This window comes from Falco cherrug, chromosome 3 (assembly GCF_023634085.1).
Source record: "Falco cherrug isolate bFalChe1 chromosome 3, bFalChe1.pri, whole genome shotgun sequence".
Lineage (NCBI taxonomy): Eukaryota > Metazoa > Chordata > Aves > Falconiformes > Falconidae > Falco > Falco cherrug.
This window is the reverse complement of record NC_073699.1, coordinates 100818021-100837768: the sequence shown is the minus strand read 5'-3', so window position 1 is coordinate 100837768 and position 19748 is coordinate 100818021. Positions and strand designations below refer to the sequence as shown.

The following is a 19748-nucleotide window of genomic DNA, read 5'->3' as shown; positions in this document are numbered from 1 at the left end:
TAATTTAATACTGACAAAAGCTTAAAAAATTTGTTTCTTTCTCCAACTGAAAAGCCTTTCTCCTTTACCTTATTACCCTTGACACCACAAAAAAAAATTTCTAATCTAATGTTACTGACAAGCACATTAAAAACACAAATGTAAATCACTATATTCAAATACTATCAAATTCTGAGTGGGAAACTATGATTATGAATGGATCTCAGTATTCTACTACGACTCACAATTAATCCTAATATTGCTGGATCAGTTCAACACTATTTTAATAGATCTGTCAGAATAAAAAAGTATTTGCAAAACTTAATATATATCTTAGTAAATTCTTATTATCGTAAAGAGAATCAGCGAGAACACAAAGGATGATTCTTAAACTATTACAAAACCATTAATCTACTGAGAGTATAATAATTTTTTTAAACATGTAATAATATTAAAGGATACAGAACACCCTAACTTGCCTTTAGCATGGTTTGCTAATTTCTTTGAAATGAGATACAGTTTAAAAACAACTTTAAGTTAAAAAATAGTTTAATCTCATGACTGTAATCTTTATTTGCCTTCAAAACAATCTTAAAGCTAATGAACCCTATTACTTCAGTGGTGTTGGCAACAAATATATTTCTAAGAGGCAGAAGTTCAACAGTCCAATACCTTGTATGTGTAAAATCAAATCTCCTACTGACCTTTCATTTGGTGATGGGGAAAGCTGTATCACCTTCCCAAACCTCTACCTCCTCTCATGAGCTCCAGGTGCCTTTTTCATGCTGTCCTACTGAAGTATTCACGTAGGAAGCCTGCTGCGATTACAGCTGCCATAGACGAGGAACAGGCAGAGCAATCATCCACCCAGGGCATAAATATCTCGGACTGTGTGTTGGCTTGCAGGGAAAGGAGAGAGGGGAGGAATGGAGAGAGCAAAACTGCCTGCGTGAGCTTTTTGGTGATCTAAAGAGTAGTAATAAAAAGGGGATGACTGAATACTACAAGCAAAGACACAGCATATACATGGGCTGTATATAGACATGCAGGATATATATATGTGTGTGTGTATATATATATGTATATACACACACATCCTGCACCTACCTTTGCATTAAACTCTACTGGAGAGGTATAAAAGTCAAACCTATAATGGCTTTCGCTGGCACAATGAAGTCAGAAATAGATGACCTCCAAAAGACCAGAAAAATTGAGAAAAGTTGTGGCTGCTGCATATCTATTTTTTTTCCCCTGAAACCAGTTTAACTTTAGTGAATTATAACCTGGTGCATTAAATCACTAAAAATGAATGCCTTTTGATTCTTTCCAAAGAGTCTGTTGGCTAAATATCTGACTGAAAAGAAAAAATATTTGAAAAGAAATGCCTAAATACGACGGGGAGTGTCGAGTACTGAAAATTACCACTGCTACACACTTCCAACTCGTCCCTCTGCCAAGGGAGAGCAGCACCCCATACTCATCCTGCTGTGCACCAGCAGCAGGTCAAGCCCCAGAAGCACACCAGAATGGCAGAACTACTTTGGCACTTGGACTTCCACTTCTGGAGGCAGAAGGGGTAGGACCTTTCTGTTTACCTCCTCATTCTCCAGAAAACGACTTACAGTTGAATCATCCCAGTCGTTCCTATTTTCATTTACTGCATGCACTTCACAGGATTAACATAATTATGTAATTTAAAGTGATTAGACAGTGACATGCAGCCAAATAAAACTGACTGTGGAGGAAATGAAAAGTAAATAAACTGAAGTTCAGATGTTTTCACCTGAAATGGACTTAAGAGAGCCTTTGTTTGAAAAGGGGCTATGTAATATGTGTTGGTTCAGCTGAGCTTTGATCACTGTAGTTGAAATACCGTCCTGCCAGAGGGATGGGCAGAAAGACAACATGCCCATTAAATTAAAGACCTCAGGATAAAGCTAGTTAGCGAAGGTCTTATGTTGGCTCTTGGGTTTGCTGCCTTAAATAATTTCTATGTATTTTAACTCTCCATGCAGTGCAGAGAAATGTTCTGGATCCACAAATTAACTTCTGTTCCAGTTTGCTAGTCATTAAATGATTGTTGGCTAAATTAAAATCTTTATAGAATTACTGAAGATAAGGCTGGAAACAAACTTAAGAGGTGGCGTAGCCCATACTCATGACTGAAGGTGGCTGACCTACACCTCAAGCGCTTCTCACAGATACCTGTAAGCATGTTCGTCAAGAACAGCACTGATTAAAATTCTCCAACCACTACATGCAATCCAATCTGGTGCTTATCTAAACCCAGCAAGAAAAATCTGTTCTGCCCGTAAGAAAGAATCCATCCCGAATTTCAGATTCGAAGCTGAGAAATGCTGGGCATTCCTGCAGAAGAAAAATTCAGATCATCTCAAATCCCCAAATAAACAAAGCCAACATGGTGTGCAGATACTGTGTAGATCACGAAAATCTGCATCTAAGGAACAGCACATTACAAATTGTTGTCATTTTTTCAGGGAAAAATGAGACTTTTGAAGGTGCTTTTTAAAAACATCCATTGATGGCATTGCACTCTTAGAAAGGAAATTTCTCTTTTCTTATGTTAACTTTATAGTGACCTTAGTGAAATAACTGAAGAAAACATAAGAAAAGAAGATTAATTAAGAAGGATTTAACACCATCTTTTATGGCCTCTATTTACAGCCAGCAGGGAACACGAGTAACACATCAAATGAAACTGATTAATACATGCAAAAGCACTAACTACTCGTACGCCATGCACTACAGTCAGTTGTCTCACAGAAAGAGGCAGAGAGCAACCGTGCAAACAAAAGGTGTGCTCCTAAGAATGCAAGAGCACCAAATGCTGCACCACATTTTCATGAAGTATTACCTGAAAACTATTTTACATAGAAAATGTTCCTTTTTTCAGTTTACCTTAAATAGAAACTTCCCCACGTATTTCTCAAACTGCCCCTTCTTGGACATCATAATGCAAAGATCCTTTTGCAAAGCAGCTTTCCAAGAGAGGCAAAAGGTGTACTTTATTTTACTTTATTTTTCTTCTTTGGAAATTCTAATCTTTCCTTAGCATTTCTCATACCGTCTACAGTTTCTGTTTCTGTAATTTTATGAAAGAGTGCTCTCCTTGCACCTCTATGCCATTTTTGGATCCACAATTTGCTTCCTTATTCTCCTTTTTTTTTATTAAATCTCTAATCACCGGTTCCTGTTCGGGAACCAAATTTTCCACCACTTTGAAACTCCAGCGTATGTAAAAACTGCACTTAATAATTACTTTATGTTTTATGCATATCTTCCACATTTCCTTCCAAGTCCTTGAAGGAAGTTTCCAATACAGAGATGGCAATTCTGCCATGATCTCTTTCATTTCTGTTCCAGCAGAAGGCATTTTCTTCCCCTTTCCCCATTTTATTTTGCCTGCAAGTGAAGCACCCTTTCTACCCGAGATCAGAGAGCTCCCTTTAAGCTATGCTTTGTTGATACTTCTTCCTGGCAGGCTATAAAGAAGTGTTTGATATATGCATCTTTCCTGTTCCCTAACATCAGAAAAAAGGCTGGGTGATGTTTAGAGGTCATCTTTTGCTAATGGAACTAGAAAATAGTTCTGGCTAACCGGGAAAACCAGGAATATAAAGCTTATTCAGTAGTATCCAGAAGTATAATGGTACAATAACCTACTGCCAAAAATAAAGGCAGGATGGAGAGAAAAAGGAACCAGAAGAGCGACCAAGCAATAGTTATTTTGGAGATATGTTATCGCGTAAAACCATGGAAAGCCAGTAACTGAACTATGCGCCTATATTTGCTTGCAGAGAAAAGTCAGTCATAGATGCATTATGGAAAGACGAGTTATGAAGATAAAATAATCATGACTCTATAGTTAAATAGCCTGCTAAAATTATTTTTTTTTGCCTTATTTTTCCATCTGATTAAAATTTCCCACCAAAGGCCTTCAGACTTCCAGGGCTTTGGTTTTGGCAATGCATTACAATTCTGGCAGGTGGCCAGCCTTTTATTTTTATCCCTCTGTCCTTTGGACTCTTCTTCATATATTTCTCATCTTGCAATATTTTTTTCCCTCTAGTCACAGAACATATGTAAACAACTAGAATTATTTTTGGAGTAGAGAAGCATAACATACTCTATTTCCGTCTCTAACATGAGATCATATTCTTGCAGATTCTTATTTTTTTTCAATGATTAGGTTGGGCAAACACTTGTCTGTAAACAGGATATATTTATTAGGTATTTGACTTTATGCTGCTGAAAACTGTCATCCCTAAACATCGCCAAATGAAATTAATAAAAATAAAAATACTAAAATGCTATTTTAGAAATAAATTCCATTCAGACTGTTGACACACACTGCTGACTTTTCAAAAATGTTTATTATCCAGTGACAATGTACTCAGTACTATGTGTAGTTGCAAAACTATTGCAAACCCACCTTCAGAATCCCAAAGACTATTTTATCAGAGTGCTTAAGAACAGAGCAGATGGGCTAAATTGCTTTACTGAATCTCAAAATGCTGAAGTATATCCTTAATGCTTTGTTAACTCCAAGCCTGCCTCAACGAAAGGAACTCACATCTGCAGCATTTATATCTTTTTTCCTGTGAAACTTAGTAAACTAACTCTTGATCAGTTTTGAAACATTTATTCGCTGTTGTTCGTAATTGCAGTAACTTATGATATGCTCATTTTGTCTGAACAATCATTATAATGTTACCGTCAATACTTTTTAATGCCCAACCAACACATATCCTGTTAGATTCACCAGAACTAAATAAAAAAAATGTGTTTATGCATGTGTTCATGCTCTATTGATTCCAACTTTCACCTATATATCCTCTGCTGTGTATCTTCTAAGCATTGTTCTATTACTGAATCAGCAACCACGTCTTGAACTCAAATAAATCTATAGTGGATTTTTAATTTCTCAGTTAATTACCATTTCCAAATGTATTTGCCCCCCGAAATAGCTCCCCTGTAAATCAGTGCAACTTGGAGACATCATTCCCTGTTGAGTGGTTTTTATAAAAAAAATCATGCTGGAGTAAAAAAAAAAAAATCCTAGCAAACACCTGTGCATTTTGATACTTGTAGTATGGCCAGAGTAGTCAGTAAGTCTGATGGCTTTGATGGCTTTTTCACCTGAGCCGTTGCCTCCAACACTCCTCTCTCCTTCCTGCCCTACTTCTGCCACAGAGCTCAACGTTACTCAAAGTCAAGACCTTTTTCTAGGCCTGTCTACCTAGCCACAGTTTTGTCATTAGCAAATACAGTAACTACTAAGACATTCTAAATGATTTATATGTTAATGCATATATATCTTGGATATGTTCTTCAGACACTGCAAAAGCACAATAAAAAGATATGCCAGAAATATCCTGAATGAATTCCACCACTATCTGTCTCCTCCTTATTTGGCACAGATACACAAGGCGTAAATATTTTATGGAGTTAGTAAATTGTCCTGTATGTGACATTTTGCATTCTCTCTTTTCCAGTCAAATCTGTTGATTCCAGTTGGTGACCTACTTCTTGTATTTCTTTGGACCAATTTTTCACCCCAGTCACATGGCCAAAATGATAAAAAAAATATCTCACAATTGTTCCTTCAGACACACCATTTTGCTTGTGGTTTTCCCTCTCAACTCATCAGAAAAAATTATTGGGGGGCATGTAGCAGAGGAGAAATAGCACAGAATCGCAGATAAGCTGTGCTCCTTCGGAGGTATTCCTCATCACAGCACCCACAGAATTTCTTCTTGCTTAGAATGGGCTTAAGTCTTGCTTTGACATCCTCATGTTACAGTGCTCTCAATTTTTATAACATCATGGTTTTAGCCATATGATTAATTTCCTTGAACACTGCACAGTTCTGAAAGCTTTTGCTCTTTCTATGAACACTCCTCATTAGAGAGAAGTACGGCTGTTATGTAAGCTAATGAAAATATCATTAATAATAGCAAGTGATGCCTAGGATATGCTACAAAAATAGCATCTTTCAACTTCTGCAGACTGTCTACAACTACAGTAAGCCCTGACTCAGCCACCTATCCCTCTTCATCATAGAACATAGCAACGTGCTGAACTATATGGTGAACTATATGCACTGTGGCCCCAGTAATACACATGGTCATTAGGGAAGAGCCAAGTGCTTTGTTGAATGGGAATGGGCTGAAGCATGTAAGGGTCTGACTGCAGTACGGCCCATTAGCACATTCTTTTAATCCAGATTACCCCGATGCCACATGTAAATCTGGGTACTCCTCTGAACTAGCTCTCATCATGGACGAGCAAACATAAAGGAGTTGAGAGGAAGACATACCACTGACAGGGTGAGACCAGAGGTCCACTAGAAACTTTGTGGGCACTTCAGACAGCATGCCAGCTACAGGAGGTCTGCTGTTTAGGAGAGATTCTGCCCAGGGGACATCCGTGCTGAGCAACAGAAACATGCCTGGCCTTAAAAGAGCCAGCTGGCAGCCAGCTACCCATCCTTTCAAGCCTGGGAATGTAGAGCGGGCCCTAACTCTTGCTCATTTGTGTGCACAGTGGGAAGGAGAAAGCAAAAGGGCCACATGTGTTTTCATTTTTTGCTTTTATAACCTATATTAGGTAACCCTTCTCTCCATCATATAGTTTGACTGCTTGACTTTAAAAAGTTATCTGAGGTTTTAGTTCTGTATGCTGCCCTTTTGAAAACCTGGCAGAGACACCTGGGCTCGTGTTGAAGATCCAAGACCTCTGGCTATTTTTGAGGGAGCATCTGAATACATACGTTCTGGGTTGTCTCCTTCTTCTGTCCCCAGCCTGCCATCTGTGCACATAACACACATCTAAAGGGTCACAAGACATACGCTGCCCCTTGTACCTTGCTCATAAGCATCTTAGGTTAGAATTACCTGCCTTGAGCACACTGGGCAGGAAACGCTTCCCGGCAGTCCAACCATGCAGAACAGCAAAAAGAGCATCCTTCACCTAGCCAAAAAGCCACGGTGACTCTGTGACAAACTGACTTTTTTTTCCTGGGAACCTGAAGCAAGTTTCTGGTTTGCCATTTAAATATGATTTGTCAGGAGAAACATCCTAGAACATTTTCAGTTCATGTTCTCTGTATCAGATGTTGGCCAAGTGTGATTAAAAGCTTTCAGCTGTGGCTTCAATGTACAAAAGATGTCCCATTTATTGAAGTACTGAGATTCTATTTTTTTCCAGAAAGTTCCTAGCATGTCCAGTGGACAAACATAAATAAGATACTCCCTTGAAGGAGCACTGGCAGCCCCAAAAAGTGATGAAAAGCCATTTGCCTTCTTGTTCACTTGCTGTAGCCATTTCCTTGGGCATCCCAGGTACCTGTTCATATCTACTCAAAGGTCAGGAGCGGATCTATACATCACAATGAGTTCTTACAGAAACTATCAGCATCCTCGATTTTAATAATTTGATCTCTCATTTTTAACACACAAAATTTCAGCCAACAGTCTGCTTGCTTATTCCCATGCTACAAGCTTCTGGCAGCATGCATTCACTTTAATGACAGGCTTGGTTCTGTTCCACCAGATCATTAAAAAAATTGTTCTGATTTTTTCATCAGCTGTGCTTAAATAGCTACATAGTCCAACCAGACAGTCTGAGGGTCTGGGCTGTTTTTTCCTCTGACAGACCTTTATCAGGCCAATATACACATACACACTGACAGTATTCAAAGCAGAGTTTAGCAACGTGTTTGTGCTTAGGTTTCACAGTCTGCCACACACAGTACATTAGGTGCGTTATCATTGCTCTGTGTTTCCACAGCCAGGCTTATTCAAGAGACCAAGTAGCTTAGCGTAACACTAGTCATCTAAGTTATGCATTGATTATTTCTTCCAAATATGAATACTTAGAATTAGAAGGATGCATATATACTTTAATACTTGTCAACAATTTCCTGTAAAAGCAGTAAGGTGGCTGATAAACTGCCAATTAGCCTTCTTCCATGTGCTAAATTATTGCCACATATTTTTGGAGATCCTAACAACAGTGCTGGAGAAAGGACATCAAATGATGCTTAGAAATGTGATACACATTTTCATTTCACACTCCATCAGTTTTTACAACTAGAGCTCCATGAAATGTATGAGAATACTTGGCTAACAGCCATCTCTACTGAGGTGTAAAATAAGGATCAGATCTCTTTTTAAGAGAGTTTCATTTTCTTTACATGACTAAATCAGATGTTGACCTTTTTCCAAAATACATTGTAAATATTCTGTCCCTCTAACCATCAATTAATTTTGAATCTCTAAATCCAACAGACATGTAACCAACACACATTTTTTTAAAAGAGCTTTGCAAAGTGAAAGAAACAGATTCATTCTTCCACTAAACTAGAGATTAAATACATTGAATTGTATAATCAGTGGTGTTAAATCTTTCCAATTCTAGTAAATTCTTTCCTCCTCTTGTATCCTGGAACAAGAAACAAGTGTATATTGCCTTTGTAGTCAGCAAAGTAAAGCTATAGGCATCAGCAAAAACTTCTTTTAAATTCAGATTTCAATCTGTCAGGAAAGATTAAAGCTTCATGGATATATAAAAGGGGAACTATAAAATGATAACAGATACATAGCATGGAATCGTTATGCTCGAACAGCTGCTGTTTTACCAGTGTAGTAAAGCAGAAGATGTCTTTTACTCACCTCTGTTAAACCAGAAACCTCTCCTTTTGCTAACGGTCTGGTGATGGATGCAGTGTAAACTCTGGCATCTGACACTGGCTGCCCCTTCATGAAATGTTTCCCAGCTTCATAAATATTCACTTCTACCATCTTACCCATTAACAAAGGATCCTTTGGCACAAGAACCTTTCAAATAAAGATAAAGACACAGTTAATAAACACCACAAAGCACATCAGTGTCTCCGGCTTCAATTCAGAAAAGATTCTTGATAAACATTAGAGCAAATCCTACACGTTTAAAATTTTAGGCACCAACATACACTATAGCCCCCGACACTTGGCCAGTAGCATCGCCGGCTTGCATCCTGCGAGAGCTTTGCAGCGTTAGCTCAGTTCTTTTCACCTCCAACCGATCCCGTGAGTTGTGCTTTTTGATTGAGGAGAAAGTTGGGTCTGAGTTGCAACATTTGAATCCAGACCCAAAATGTTCCCAAGGGCACTTGTACTACACAGTACTAACGGACTGCTGTAAAGCTTCCTATTTTCATATCTAACCCATGATACTTTTTTAAAAAAGTTTTTGAATCTGTAAATGCTTCAGGACAGAAATTACGCCCTTGTTTCCGTTTGCACAAGCCCTTATTTTGATTGCACATGAGATTCATGATTGACAATGAATGCCTGCAAAAATGGATGAGTGTGTCTCTTAGATGAGCAACTAATGCCACCCTCTCCTGAATTTGCACAACCAGAGTATCAGACAATCCCATAAGAATTGCACTAAAAAGGCACAACATAACAGATGTTCCTAGGTCATACGTTACAAAAGAAAGAGCCCAACACAGGTGCAACATTTTTTGCTGGAAGAACAAATGACATAAAGAGGCTCTAAAAGTAGAGAAGCAGCTAAAAAAGAAAAGCTGAGTCATTTCCTGATTAAACACTGGAAAAAATCGAATCACAGGGATTTATTTAATCATATTTTATTGAAGCTCCTCCACACACAAACACAAGGTTTCCAAAGGTGATGAATGCATACGTATATCTTGACTTTTGGATGCTGAAACCGAAACACCTTAAAACAGCTTGATTTTTTAGAATATGTGTGCAAAGGATTTTCAGAGAACAGCTTGGTGCCAACCACACTGGGAGAGCATTTTGTTGCCAAACATCGCCTCTCCATTTTCACCTATCACAAGTGTTGGCTGTCCCACCTGGAGGGAACCATCACCAGCAGTCTCCCTTTTTCCCTGAAGGCTCAGGGTGTTCGTGACTGTAGGAGTTTCCAGATCTTGGGATTCTGCTGAGCTTCCTAAGCATCTTCCAAGAAAAACAGATATCTTTGCCCTTCAGAGGCAGGCAAAATGAGACTAATGGAACTAAGTGACACACACCAAGCCAGGAGCCTGATGCTGAGACAGTTACAACGTGACTAGATCACCCTTCTTCCCATACGCTTCATCTCGGGCAAATTTAAATCAAAGGAAAATTTGGGAACTAAATATCACTGTGCCTGTGACCTCTTTATATGTTGGTATCTCATGCAAAATGGCAGCAAATAAATATAAATCCTCAGGGACAGAAATGAGTAAGTGACTACTACTTCAGAAAAAGAAGTAGGTTAAATGAAAATATCTGGGAGGTACCGTAAATAACGAAGCAGCCGGGCTTGACGTACACGCATACATTTTTCTGACAGAAGTATTTGTTAGGAAAAAATCCCCAGCCACAATCCTAAGTTCTACCAACAGAAACCCTCATCTTGATGTTGTTCTGGCCAAGTTCCCTGTTGGTCAGTTTAGACTACCCTGTCCGATGAACTTTTTTACAGTGCATCACCAAAGCCCCCAAGGCAAGTGCAGTGCTGCCAGGTAGGCGCAGCAGCTCTGTCCAAGTGGCTTTAATAGCAAACTCTTGTAATATTGATGAACTTAGTGATGAGAGAATGTTTGATTAACTATTTGAGTTAACAGAACATTACACCAGGACTCTGAGCTTCAGCTTCCAAAGTCCAGTATAATTAACGACTCAAGAGTGGCTTTCAATTAGCTATCATTAAATTTACTGTTATTAAAGTCAGTTACTACCACCAAATCTTGTGCTTACCTGGGCAAACAGAAGGATATTATCCTTGTCAAACATGCCACACATAAGATTTGAGGGCAAAGATACACATTTTAATAGTGGAAAGTATTTCTTCCATAAAAAAATCTTCAAATTACTCCCTATGTTGCTCTTTATATTTTGTGTATTCTTTAACAGTCCCAATCAGGAGCTTTATTAGGTGCTGTACAAATATCCCATAAACCAGCAACACTTTTTTTACAGATATTGCTTTTCCTTCAATTAATTAAATTTTCATAGAACACACACTGAACACTAAGAAGCCCCAAGCAATTTTTTAAATCTCTATATGGAAAACTTCGGTCCTCAAATCTGACTGATAAGCTACAAAAGGAACAGCGATATGAGACTTAGACAGAGGTTAGAGATGTAACAACAACAACAAAAAAAGAGATTTATCAGAAAAAACCCACAAAGTCCAGAAACAACTGAGGAAAAAATAGTGAACCAGCTATCTAATAGAAACAGATATTTCAAAAGCAGTAATGTTACTTACTACTAAGCAGAAATAAATAAATAAAGGCTGTAAGCTAACCTGGAAGCAGAAGAAAGCACTACTGGGGACTACATAAGCACAGCCATCATCGATAACCTCTGCAGGTTCAGACATAAAGGTAGCAAAAAGCAAACTGTAGACAGCTCAGTGCATGAAAATGAAGAACAAGTCAAAGGCAAAACCAGAATGAAATCATGATGGTTCAGAAAAGCCAATTTCATTGGTTTCTTAAGTCATCTGCTTTTGAGCAAAAATAATAATTTGGTGAAATAGATGTTGTACTTCCTAGCTCAAAGATAATGTTTCTGCGTGGAAAGAATTCATTTATAGAAAGTACATAGAAGAAAACACAACATATCAGGCTGAAGTGTTAATCTAGAGAAGTTTCTGACCCTTCCTATTTGAAATGTTGTTTTTTTTTTTTTTTTTTTTTTTTGCAAATTGCATTGCTTGAAAGGATTTTCTAAAAGCTATATGGAAATTATCAAGATTCAGGTAGTCAGAAAACAATGCTTTGGAGACACAGAAATTAAAATTACTACAGTAATTAACAGCTTCTTAAATCATTCAAATAATGTTGTTTGGATATATAGCATGTATCCTCTCACACTGTACACTCAAAGAGCCACTGCGTATTTCTTAACATAATTTGACGTAAATTGTACTTACAACACAGAAACAAAGTATCTCATAAACAAGTCTTGATGGTCACAGCTTTCCTGGAAAATGTTTTTTATTTCTTTACTTGTTTTCTTCACTGTGGCACACTGTGTTGCCAAGATTATCAGAAAGCAAAGCTAAACCAAAAAGATGTTATTTTGTTTATTCAACTGTACCTGCTCGTAGAAAGGATTGTGAGCAACATAGTAATTTGAATCAAAGGATTCTTCTGTTACTAGAACTCTCTGCCTCTCACCAACCTGGAAAATAAAAGACATGAGAGATGACTCAGAAAACAAAAATAATGAGTTACACTCAGAAAAGAGCTGCAACTACAAACAAATGCTCTTAGAAATAACCAAACTCTGAGGAAACTCTGTGTCAGCGAGAAAGCGGGGCAGAGAAAACCCTGGTGCAAACCGTCTAAAACTGAAGGAGTTAAAAGTCAGATTTAAGAACTGCGGTACTGTAACAGCTTAATGTGATAATCCAGTTCGGAAACATAAAACTGATTTTAACTTATTCATACAGTAACAACAAAATGTCAAATTCACACAGGGTCCATTACGGCTTTATCCAACTGATGAGAAACCTCCCTTCAGCATAAACCCTGCAGTCGGTCACTGCACGGGCAGCACCATCCCCAGCCCCGCCACAGCAGCAGCTGTGTCACACCGACCAGCAGCCCCGTGTCACAACGACCAGTATCCCTGTGTCACACCAACCAGCAGCCCCGTGTCACACCAACCAGTATCCCTGTGTCACACCGACCAGTATCCCTGTGTCACACCGACCAGTATCCCTGTGTCACACCGACCAGTATCCCTGTGTCACACCGACCAGCAACTCCTGTCACACAAACCAGCAGCCCTGTCACACCAACCAGCAGCCCCGTGTCACACCGACCAGCAGCCCTGTCACACCAACCATTATCCCTGTGTCACACCGACCAGTATCCCTGTGTCACACCAACCAGTATCCCTGCGTCACACCAACCAGTATCCCTGCGTCACACCAACCATTATCCCTGTGTCACACCGACCAGTATCCCTGTGTCACACCAACCAGTATCCCTGCGTCACACCAACCAGTATCCCTGCGTCACACCAACCAGTATCCCTGCGTCACACCAACCAGTATCCCTGCGTCACACCAACCAGTATCCCTGCGTCACACCAACCAGCAGCCCTTTCACACTGACCAGCAGCCCTGTCACATCAACCAGTATCCCTGTGTCACACCGACCAGTATCCCTGTGTCACATCAAACAGCAGCCCCGTGTCACACCGACCAGTATCCCAGTGTCACACCGACCAGTATCCCTGTGTCACACCGACCAGCAGCCCCCTGTCACACCAACCAGTATCCCTGTGTCACACCAACCAGCAGCCCTGTGTCACACCAACCAGTATCCCTGTGTCACATCAAACAGCAGCCCCGTGTCACACCGACCAGTATCCCAGTGTCACACCGACCAGTATCCCAGTGTCACACCGACCAGTATCCCAGTGTCACACTGACCAGCAGCAGCCCAGGGAGCTGCCACACAGCTTCCAGGCACCGCCACGCCCACCTACTCGCCTCCTCCTTGATAAAGCCCACATGAGTTTGATTACAGTGATAGGGCATCTCTACCCCGTCTTGGTGATTTCACAAAACCGTACCCCTGAGATGACGCTGGTGTCCATGACAGTGGGGCCAATGCTGCGCATTTACCCCGACTCAAAGAAGAGTTTTGAACTCGCAGCCACAGGGATATTAAGCCCCGCATTTCAATTACACCTCCCAGCTTCCAAACGCACCGACACAGCTTAAAGGATGCGCCAGTTTCACAGGTAAATGGAGACCCCCAGACAAACCAGTTGCATTTAGGTGCTGAGCAGACATGAAACAAAATCTGACTTTCGCCACGACCTTTTGATTTTGTCCATTACTGAGTTGTATAATGAGGTTTATTCCCTAATATCTGCAAGGCTTGGAGGACATCTAGCTCACGGTTTTAGTCTGAGCCCATCTCTAATATTTTTCTCATCTAAATGCGCCCTGGATTATTTCCAAACTATTTGACAAATGCATTCTGCAAATTGCAACTATCTAGCAAGTTAAATTTACCTACAGCTTTTATTGCTATTTTGAGAATCAAAAATATTTCACATTTTACTGCAAACTTTTAATATCTGTGAGCAGAGCTGCCTTCAGGACTCCCCCCCCTCCCTGCAAGCCTTCCACCACATCCTAGTGGCAGCAGTCAGGTAGACACCAGAAGGTCCATGTCAATAGCAAGAAGATGCAAATCAGGTAATAGTGTTTTGGTTCTTTAAGGCACAAGTAATAAAAGTAAAAGATAAGATTAGGATTTTCCCTAAGAGTCAATGGCAGAAAAAAAACAAGAAGAAACAGCAATATTACACATTACAGTGTGTGTGTGTGTGTATATATATATGTACACACACCATATATATGCACATATATATACACACACACACATGATACATATATAATTCTTCACTTGCCAAACAGAAAGCCTTCATGGAATAACTCTTGCCTTCTCTGGAGTATTCCCAAATTAAAGCCTGGAGAGCAGGGGAGACAGCGAGCACCCAGCCTCTCACCCCAAAGGCTGCTGAGTCTGTTCCCCAGGACCACAAGTGTGGGGTACACAGCAGAAGGGGCACAAGCCCTGAGTTACAGACCCAGCAGCAAAATCCAAACAGTAGAACAGGTGTATATTTATGCATACTTTTAAGAGGTGTTTATAGCACATTTAAAATTTCCATTCATGCTTCTCTGGGAAGCCTGCAATTACAAATAACAACAGAGACGACATACTCAAATTTTAGTAACCTAAATCCAGTGTAACCATTTACCATTCCCCTAAACAGTACGGTGCTTTTTTCTTTCAAGAAAACAGTTATTCAATCCATATCCCCAGAGGAGTTTTGCAAATACATGTCAAGGCGGCACTGGAGATAACTACGCCAGTAATAAGATTACATGGAACACTTTCCCTGAACGGAGAGGTTTTGTTGTTTCTGTAACATTTGAGACCATAGCTTTTAAAATCACAACCTGGTATCTGCTGCAGCACCACGGTACCAAAGCCTCAGATGTCACGCAATATTATGAAGATGAGGATGACACGTTAGATGAGCAACATCCACCCTTGGGGGAAGATGCTACCACTGGGAAGCACCAAGACTGAGCACCAAGCCACGTCCTCACACTGTTCATCACTTATGACACCGTAACTTAGTGAAACTGGCTCAGTGCAATCCTGGGTCCGTAACTCATTTCACAATTGTCTTTGGTTCCCTGGTTCTCTCTGGTCATAACGTTCTGCTTCACTTTCTCTGTGAATCCTGCCTGTGAGGTCACCTAAGCTATATGTGTTATCTTCACACGCTCAGATGACAGAATGGCAAGCATGAAATGCAAGAAATAATAACAACAACACCCCCTCCCCCCAAACAAACAAACAAACAAACAAACAACAGAGGGAAGAAGAAAAGAACACCTGTGTTTGATCTTTCGATATATCGAGACACATCTCCAGTTTTACTCATCTTTCCTTCCACGAGCAAAAATTGTTCATGTCTCCAGGTCTCAGTGGGCTCCCAGACAGAGCTTCTGGGCTCAGAGTCTCTCAGGAATGGGAGGAAATCGGGAAGACTATATTTGTCAGACAGCACCAAAACTGTGAAACTGAGGCAGTAAAATCGAGCACCAGCGGTGCAGAGGAGCCCAGCAGCCTACACCGATTTACAATACACCCACCCCCCCCCCCCCCCCTCACAAGACTAAGGTGGCATACGGAAAGGAGCAGAGGTAAACCCGGTAATTCACTTGCTCATGTTACTGGATTTGTAGCCTTGGCCAAGGCTGAGCTAAGAGTGAAAGATAATATTCAGCTATCTGCAGACTCTTTTGCAATAACAACAGAAAAGGAAAATTCCATTTAATGAGTTAGGCTATTGGGTATTCATGAGCTACAAGACTAATTGGCTACACACATTTGTAAGACAGAAAATGACTATCTATCCTGCATCCAAGTATAATTAAGAAGAAATGTAAGTACGCAGAATGCAGCTTTGGTATTGAAATTTGTTCAAGAAGTGGAATATGTCATCATTTCTGCAATTATTCCCCTGGGATCTCTAAGTGCCTAAGTTTCACCTCTCTCAGAAAGAATTTAAATATGCAGAAACCAGACACGGTATCTAATAACAGTCATAATTATAATAACCTTTGATGATTTTTTTCAGGCATGTACCAGCAGAAGTAATTCAGTATCTTATTTTTATTCCTATTCTTTCATCTGCTTCCACAGGTATGCATGAGTTCCAGCTCTCAGGGAACTACAATTCTGACAAAGCATCTGGAACTGAGGAAACTCAGCCCTGGCATCCCACTTTGGAAAGATTCCTATAGAACCAGCGTTTTTTTCTTTAAAGAGGACAGCATGGTAATAATAATGAATGATAGCAAAAAACCTTGCCTGGCACCGCCCCCATCCCAAGGTGGACTGGTCACATCATAACACAAGGAGAACTTTTTTTCACCAAAAGTATATGCAACAAGCACTGCTGGTCCTATCACCTCCTCCACTGCAACAGTTGCCAGGTAGTTTGCAAATCTCAGAATTAGTAATCAAATCACTTATGAGCTTCTATTTCATTTTCATGTATCCTACCGGATATTCTGACATGATAATTCTACAACTCTGTTTTTCCTTTACCGAATACCATAAAAAGTAGTTTTTCCAGCTGGCTGATTTTCTAACATGAACAAACGGTAAGAAATGCCAAACATTGTTCTTGGCTGCAGTCAAAATAGGTTTGTTTTTTTAAACCAAAACTGACCGAATTACATAAAACACAAGACTGATTTTTAAATTCTACAATAGTACACGTGCAAAAGACGGGCTCTGTTTACATGGCTTGATATAATATTGCTATATAACATCAACAGTGACCTGCTGTAACTAGGCTCAGATAACGTATATGCCTCATCTTTTAATTTCAGTTAATGAAAACTGTTATAAATAATATATCTGTAACATATATAACATAATATAATAATTGATCTGGTTTGATTCATTACTTATTACAGCCAGAGATTTGGCACGTGGTCTTCCTCACTGTTTCCTTATTGTTCTTTTACCTGAGTTATGCTAGTTTTGTGTTTAAGAGTCTCTTTTTTGGCTGAAAAATAAAAAAAGAATATTAATAACCGCTGTGTTTCTGTACTCCTCCCACAGAAGGCGGCACGCTGCACATACGGCCATCTCCAGTGATTCTGCCGAAGGCTCCCTCAGGCTGAGTTCAGCTCGCAGCGGAGCCGACGAGCATCTCTCCCTTCGTGTTGAGGGAGGCTGGCGTGGATTCTGACCCCAGTTATTGTGGAGCACACTTAGTACAAGGCTTGGAAGCCACACCAAAAGCTACCTTCCTGTATTTGTTATTTAAATGCATCCTAAAGCAGGATAATAAAAAATATGCACGGTCACAATTTATGTGTGTCTGTTTTAGCAGATTATTCTGATGCACAGAATACTTCTGGTAAACGTGCTGATTTTGACATGTACTAGTTTGACCTGTACGAAGTTTAAGCAAAAGTAATTTAGGTGGTGTTCATTCCACATCAATTCCGGATATACTTCTCTCCCAATTTTTCAATTGTGGTCTAATTATTTATAATAAATTTTAATAATTATTCAGATGACGTGTCCTTCCGTACAAAGCTGAGAACTGCTGGACCTACTTTTAATGAATCACACTCATGCTTCTATAATTAGAAGCCAAATTTCTCAAAAATTATAATTAGGCATTCTCTGAGCCTTCTATTTATACACTGTAGGTGTTTCCTCCTCCTGACAAAGTCCAGGTGTGCCACAACCACCCTGTAAAGAAGACAAAGTTTGTAGAAACTTATGACACAATCCCATTTTGATATGAACACATCTCTTTCCAAAGTCGCCTTTGCTTTTTTTCTGTTATTCAGTGCTGCTCCTCCAGCTTTTAGGGTGCAGGTGTATCTCCCTTGCTGAAAGTAGCACTGGAGACAAAGAATGGACTTTAGAGTTTTTCTACAGAGTTGCTAGTGTTTTAAATGTGGAGATTGGAAAGCGGTAATATTAAAATAGTTCAGCTCCCGAGTATAGCAATTTTTATGCCAGGATAAAAATACTTTTCTAGCATACAGCACAGACAGCTGCCGCTTTACTAGGGCTTAAGCTACCACTGCTGTCCAGTTCCAGATGGGTAGGTGCCTCCTTTTTACTGTGTTGTGCTTAGCGCGTAACCCTGTACAGAAATGCAGCAACAGAGACATGAATATTTAGAGTCCTCTTCCCTTCTACATTACAGAATCATAGAAGATCCTGAGTTGGAAGGGACCCCTAAGGACCATCGAGTCCATCCCCCTGCTCCTCACAGGACAATCAAGCATCAATCACATTTATCTTCACAACATATGTCTGGCCCGTCTTACACCTTGGAAAAGAAATAAGACCTGCTCACTCCAGCCGTGCAGAGCGAGTGGCCCAGTTCACCATGGACTTAATATATTCCTCCTTCCTCCTCTCAAACCTGGACAATGCTGTCTTAGTCCTAATTAGCAAGGAAACCAAAATTCTCAATCTCTTACATAGACCACAGAGCTATCTATGCATGAACTACCAATAAACCTGTTAAAGGACAGTGGCTATTGCTGGTCCCACTACCCGTATCAGACCGTTTTGTACTTATGTCCAGTGCGGCTAAATTTTACCATTTCACAGTTGCTATGAGTCAGTGTTTTTCCCTTACTTACATTGCTCAGTTTTTTTGCAGCCTTGGAGACAGCATTGGGTGGTCGCCTTTGCAAGTAGGAAAGTACTTAGCTCTTAACTAGAGAGCTCCAGAATCCCGAGCGAGAAGCAGCCAGCGTTCATCAAGGTGTCTCATTTCACCGCCAACCAATGCAGCTGGCTTTGTCAACCCACCATTAATAAACTGCCCATCTTTAAATGAAGCTGCAGGAGTTTTATTTTTAAAAGATTGCACAAAAGAGATGATTTATAAAATAAAACCTAAGCAAACTGGTTTTTTTTCAAATGTTGTTTTGTTTTAGGCACACGTGCTTCAGACATACTGCTACTGCTCTTTCCACAGCATCATTCAAGAATTCAGAATGGATACAGGCAACAGATGCCCACAGGACAAACTCTCTCAACCATTTTCCAGGCTGGCTTGAGGCTGTGCAAGCAGGAAGGAAGGATTAGGTATAAATTAAAGACAGCCAGCTCTAACAGTACACCATCAGCACAACGAAAAAATGCCTCAGACCTTCAGCAGGCAGCAATACAGCTCATTAAAAGCAAGTGAACACCTTCTCTTTGGTCCCTTTATGAATTTGTTAGCATAGCTATGGGGGAGGGAAAAGGTAGGGAGAGAAGGAGGCAAGAGATGGAAGTAGACTGCTTCTGCTTTCTTGGTCCATTGCTCACGCTTCAGGGTAAATAGATCCATTCTATTACTGCGCACCTGCATCTGACTGCTTCATTTTGATTTGGTCTCCTGCTGTGAAAATGTAGCTTCTTCCAGCACATACGAACCCTGCCACGCAGCTCAGATGAAAATTATATTCAGAGATGTGAGCGGTGACCTAAAAATGACAACTGGTCCTCAAAATATCTGATTCCTTTTAAATTCTGTAAGTTTGCATTTTGCTTGTCTCTTTTTCATTGCCTAGGAAAGGGGTAACAAAAGTAGCATGTTGACAACTGCCTCACTGCCTTGCTAAATTTTATCAGCTGTGTACAATATTATAAAAGG

At 40.1% G+C, this 19748-nt stretch overlaps 1 protein-coding gene across 1 annotated transcript in view; it reads right to left on the bottom strand.

Annotated features, from left to right (window-relative positions):
- The window catches only part of CDKAL1 (CDK5 regulatory subunit associated protein 1 like 1), a 427152-nt gene that overhangs the window by 16288 nt on the left and 391116 nt on the right, over positions 1-19748 (bottom strand). Inside the window, exons 14-15 of the mRNA XM_055705480.1 lie at positions 12111-12194; positions 8676-8840 (exon numbers count right to left, since the gene is read on the bottom strand). Coding sequence (XP_055561455.1) covers positions 8676-8840; positions 12111-12194 — 249 coding nt within the window. The remainder of the gene's footprint in view (positions 1-8675; positions 8841-12110; positions 12195-19748) is intronic.